General features: G+C 34.0%; 1 protein-coding gene across 1 annotated transcript; it reads left to right on the top strand.

The window, feature by feature from the left end:
- The first annotated feature begins 533 nt into the window (after nt 1–533).
- On the top strand, nt 534–4,182 carry LOC140761589 (uncharacterized). The gene is made up of 5 exons (XM_073098985.1): nt 534–776; nt 2,470–2,769; nt 3,111–3,332; nt 3,478–3,606; nt 3,970–4,182. The coding sequence occupies exons 1-5, from the start codon at nt 534–536 to the stop codon at nt 4,180–4,182; spliced, it is 1,107 nt and encodes a 368-aa protein (XP_072955086.1).
- Nucleotides 4,183–6,000: the final 1,818 nt, after the last annotated feature.

Genomic DNA, 6,000 nt, shown 5'->3' on the forward strand with positions numbered 1-6,000 from the left:
AAACGGCTATTAATAAAGCCATCAAAATTACGATAGTACCTATGTGATATTAATTATCCCATTGGTTGAGCCATAAAGCTATCTATATTTAAAAATATTGATCCAAATATTTTAGGGATAATTTCACTTAAACCCCCTTAAATTATTATATTTTTACTCATACATTTTCTGAATTTTTTTATTACTTATATACGGCTAAATTAAAAAAAAATATTTATGTATACCTTTTTGAACTAAAAAGAATAAGTAACTATATAAACCTTTAAACCAAAATTATTTTTGAATTAGGGAGTGTATGAATAGAATTATCATAATATTTTATTTTTATGATTATATATTTAAAAAATGAGGTATATATCATTGTCATATAACCCTCCAATCTCATTAGAAAGATACACGTGTCCCATACCAACTCTTTTGGCTGGGCAATCCTGCGCTTCCACTTCTTTGTTCTTCTACACAAATATCTGAGAGAGAGAGAGAGAGAGAGAGAGAGAGAGAGAGAGAGAGAGAGAGAGAGAGAGAGAGAGAGGATGGAGAGTTGGCTATGGAGGAAGAGCAAAGAGGTGGTGGATGGGAGCGAGATAAGGGAGCTTGTGGAGAACAACAAGGAGGCCTTCAACAACTTTGTCGACCAGAAATTCCGGCAGCTCGACCTCGACCACGACGGCAAGCTCTCCGTCAAGGAGCTCAGCCCCGCCGTCGCAGACATCGGCGCTGCACTCGGCCTCCCTGCCCAGGGCTTCTCCTCACAATCAGATTACATCTATTCCGAGGTATGCATTTCTTTTGTTCTCTCTCTCTCTCTCTCTCTTAGATTTTTCTTTTTTGGTTCTTTCTTTATCGATCACGACTCATTTCGATTAAAAGACTCTTGAACGACTTCGTTAACAACTGAGTTCAAATTATAAACAATTTTAATGGAATCATAGCTTTCGTTATGAGTCGGTAGGATCGAAAAATTGAATCGATATATAACAGCTCTTAGATTGCTGACACGTAGAGAGTATTTATCATGGATGCATGCATGCATGCACTAAATGCAGTTTGGATATATATTTGACACGTATATATATATATATATATATATATATATATATATATGTATATATGTCCAAATTAGCCTAGTGTATGGTCAACTATTCCAACCTCTTATTCTGTTTTTCTAATAATTAAATCGAAAACATGATGCTCCAAATAGGTAGGGGTGAGATCATGAGTTGACCATTTGTAGGTGTAAATTTCTTTGTAAAAATAATTTAAGTTAAATTATATATAGATATATATATGTTTTGTTGATATGATTTTTGCTATACATCTAACTTGTATAATAGAGAGAATGATCAACCTACCAGTTTTCTATCAATAATAAAGAAAAAAGACATGGTTGAATTTGATTCAGAAAAAGAGAGAACACATTCATATGAATTATAAATGTATAAAAGTATAGGGTGAGAAAAGTAATTAAAATGGTATTGAAAAAAACATGAAATTAAGTGTAGAATTTGTCATTCTAGAAAAAAGTTTTATTTTGCTTTAAGTGTAGAATTTAGAATTTAATTTCATATTTTTCTAATGTTCAAGTCGAGCTAAATTAGGGTTTTATGAATTGTAGTCGAAACTTTTCATTTATGAAAATTACGGTTTTTCATCGAATTATAATTTTTGGGTCTTTTGTTAGTCTATAGATAGTTCAATTTGTTGTTAATTAAATTTGAAAATATTTTTCTTAATTTTGACTTTTGTATTTCTCAAAAGTTTGGTACCCTTGATTTGATATTCATAAGAATCACTACATTAAGAAAGGGCTTCATTCTGATAATTTATTAACAAATCAACAGATTGAGATTTTATTTCTCTTTTATTCACTTCCTTGCATCAGTTAATTAGATCAATAATAAACATATCACTTTTGATGCTCCTTATATTTACACCTAAAAAAGAAAATTCTGAAGGAGGAATTTTGTGCTTACAATTATTCTACAAACAGATAATTATATGGCAATTTAACTATCTTCGAATCATCTCACAACCTTCGCCATTAATTATATGGATTGGATGATGCCACATCTACTCCATTTATAAAATATTTGTTGTAAGACATTTTTCATTAGGAAGGATAGCTCTTTTATTTATCAATCAGAAGAAAGAAAGAAAAAAACTAATACTTACATATGTAAGCTATTAATCAATTCATTTCATTGCAGGTTTCAAATGAGTTCACTCATGGGATTCGATCCCCTCTAATTTAGACCTTTTACAGTGTATCATTCTTAATATTCAGCATACTTTTGTGCCCATTTTGCTAATACAATTCTCTTTTATCAGAGAAAAATGTCATTACTATTGCTCAATTGTTTGGTTTTAACCAATTCATGACAGAGGTTATTTATAATTATATAAAAAAGAAAAAAAGAGAAGAAATAGTACTTGCATATATAAGCCATTAATCAACTCATTTCATTGCAGGTTCTGAATGAGTTCACTCATGGGAAGCAAGAAAGGGTAAGCAAATCTGAGTTCCAAAAGGTGCTCACTGACATCCTTTTGGGCATGGCAGCTGGGCTCAAGAGGGATCCTGTTGCAATCATAAGAATTGATGGACAAAACCTGAAGGAATTCATTGAGAGCTCAAGATTTGAATCAGAGGCAATTGCAATGTTCAACCTGATGAACTCGGACAGTGATTCTTTGCGCAAGTGCTTCACTAGGAGCCTTGAACTACTCACCATTGATCACCATGGAGTACCACCTCCCTCTCATTCTTGGGTGATGAAATATTTGTTTCCTTTTTATTTATTTCTTTATTTTTGTATGTATGTATGTATACCTTTCGATAATCAACCGTTAAATTTCGATACATTTATTGGTAGAAAGACAAACATACTCTCATTCATTCTTGCATACTTTCATCTTACTAATGGGTACTTTTTTCTTTTCATTAAGTAGTATATATGTTATCCATGAAAGAAATGACCCATTTGAAAGGTATACATGCAAATATAAAATCTGAACTTAGCAAACGGGGACAATATCATGCAACATTTGACATGATAACAGTAGTCTAAGATCCATGACAATTTTACAAGCCATTCTTGCTACTCCAATAGGTTGTAAGCAATATCGTAGAGCCGGCTTTACAAGAACTTTCCACCGGTGATCAGTTTGAACAGCCTGCTTCTCGAGAGATCTTCTTGGAGGAATTCAAGAAGTTCTTGAACAGCATCTCATGCCGCCTCGAAGAACATCCAGTTATTGTTGCTCATATCGAGAATACCTTTGATGGAAGCGGCATCAAGAGACTACTCTCCAACAAATTTGAATTGGATAAGGTTGGTTGTATTATTTCTTCAATTTAGGACATATTGTTAATTCATCAATTGCTCTAAAAGCTTAAACTAGAACGGTAGTTTTGATCATCTATGTTTTAAATTAATTAATTGAAATAACTCTTGCTCTTTTGCTCATTGTTTTTAGCTGATGGATTTTGCTTGGAGAGACCTGCCAAAGAATCGGAATCACAAGGTATCGAAGGAGTACCTTCGGGTTGCGCTTGATGGTTTGGCTGCATCGGTGGATTTACCGCCTTACGGTGCTGTTGATCAGGTGCTACATCTTCACATCTATGTCAATTTCAAGCTCCTCTTTATTAAATTCAGAAGATAACAAAATGCAGTACTTACATGACTATCATACAAGAGTTTTCCTTCAACTTCTACAGAATTTCTTAGATCATATACGTATGCTGATTAAACTTATTATCATTAAGCTTTTATACAGTGAAAGATTCAATACAACTAAAACTTATACAGAATGATTATCCTACGACAATATTTCTTTGGATTCAAAACCTAAACAGATGTCCCTTATAACTTTCTTCTTTTCTTCTCTTTTTCCCATTGTCATTACTGCAAAAGCTCAAGCATCATGCCATATGTAATCAATAGTAGATGTATGGAAATATTGCAGGTGGATGGTGTTGTGAATGAGGCCTTCAAGATGCTAAATGCAGATGATGGGAAGATTGTGAGTGAAGCCAAATTTAAGAGAGCACTAACTGAGATTCTTGGGAGCATCATGCTGCAATTAGAGTGCAATCCAATCTTTGTTTCATCCAATTCAGTGATCCATGAGCCTCTTGTCTCTCTATCCACTCTATTGCCAGACTCATCATTAATGTGATCAGCATCACCAAATGAATAAAAGTACTTGAGAAAATTTAGAAAATCATACATATTTAGCTTGCTCTACATATTTTTGTCCAAGTAGTCTACCCCAAGTTCTATAATTTTCATTCTATTCATCATAAAACATCCTCACATTTATTACTAAGAGTGTAAAGTTCTATATAATTGGCAATGCGATCAAATTATGGTAAGTTTGTGTCTAGATTTTATGTATGAGAATAACCGTGCCGCAAGTGTAGTGCAGATTTTAGGAAGAAGAAGATAAGTCTTTTAAGTCTGCCATCCTAACCATCCAAAAGTAGTTTGATGGTAGAATTTTCTCATGCTAGGTGTTTGAAGGTGGTTCTTAATAGATTAATATTGAAAATGATAGAGAAATTTTCTTTCAATTAATGAGGTGTTTGAATGCACTTCTTGAGGATGTCCAAGCGCCAGAATAGATCTAGTTTCTAGAACCCAATCTACGTCGCTTTAAAGCAGTTTAGATATTTTGTGGTGGAAGAATATATAAAGGAACTTTGACTTAACTTTAGGACATCTCTTCTACTATACTTCATTGATGCGTTTTAGAGATCATTATCATGACTCTTGAGGCTCTGCGATCGAATGTACTGAATAATTTTTTTATATATTCCATCTGCTGTAGATCTTGAAAAACTTTAATATAGGGTCGGGCTACATTGACAAGATTTTCAACGTCAAGAATTATCGAGTGAGACCTTTATAAATATAATCATGCATATTGATGAATGGTCTATAGGTCATTCTTGTGTGAGTACAGTTGATTTAGTGATTAGTTCGATCCAAGATTAAATACGTTACTTTTTACCTAAATTTTGAGGTTTTTTCATGTAAAATTTTCGGTGTTTGAGTCACTTGACATTAACTTTAATATTACATATTATTATTATTATTATTATTATTATTATTATTATAGTCCGTAGACTGCACTTCCATTAAAAATAACAAAGTACAATGGAGGCCTAGCTCTTAGCTCGACCAAACTTTTTAAAGATTTTCCCATAAAGCAAAATGAGCTATCATGTGTTTATGACTATTGTTCCCTCTACTAGTGAATCCAACATGGATCTAAGGGTGCAAAGGGAGAAGCTAGTTTTACAGGTAATAGAGTGGATTTGTCTGTCGACAATGTCCACTAGTCCATTAACTATCTTAACAGCAATTTGAGAATCATTGAATATCCAAATCGATATTTGCTCACCCAACTTGATAGCTTTCTTTAGGCCTAGTAAGATGACATTGACGTAGAAATTTAGGAGGATAGAGAGACCCTTTCTTTCGTTGGAGCCTAGATGGAGGAAAATGCCTACACCCCCTAAGAAACTTCCATTCCAACTAGCGTCAACCCATAAAAATAGATCATCTGGTTCAGGATTAACGTGTGCATAGTGACACATAGAAGCTGAGTCCTCCACCTGTCTACCATGTAGCAGGTTCTATGAAACCCACTCGTGAGAGGAGACGTAGTTATCACCAACTTTCTTAGCTTCCACCACCACATCAATATGGGAGACTTGGGCATTGGCAAACAAAAAAGCCTTGCACGCTTTCCAAATACTCTGGAGTAAAGCAAAGCTCAATGCTAGATCTTCTACCGATATCACCAAACTAAGAAAGATGAATCAATTGTCCAAACTTCTAAGATCAACGTTAGGGCAAAAGGCTAGTATGCTATCAAACTAGATAGCTTTTGCGAAGGGGCAGGCTTTGAGAATGTGATTTGTAGTTTCAGGTTCATCCCCATAATGAGAGCAAGCATCATCAATTTGAGGGATAAATCTGTGGAGTCGAG

This window comes from Typha angustifolia, chromosome 6 (assembly GCF_048772165.1).
Source record: "Typha angustifolia cultivar Huaian chromosome 6, ASM4877216v1, whole genome shotgun sequence".
In the NCBI taxonomy this organism is placed as follows: Eukaryota; Viridiplantae; Streptophyta; class Magnoliopsida; order Poales; family Typhaceae; genus Typha; species Typha angustifolia.

Bases quoted from the DNA above. Each gene is read 5' to 3' on its own strand.
- LOC140761589 (XM_073098985.1), top strand. From the start codon at position 534: ATGGAGAGTTGGCTATGGAGGAAGAGCAAAGAGGTGGTGGATGGGAGC. The intron at 2,770-3,110 runs GTGATGAAATAT...CTACTCCAATAG, and splicing joins CACCTCCCTCTCATTCTTGG to GTTGTAAGCAATATCGTAGA. The intron at 3,333-3,477 runs GTTGGTTGTATT...CATTGTTTTTAG, and splicing joins ACAAATTTGAATTGGATAAG to CTGATGGATTTTGCTTGGAG.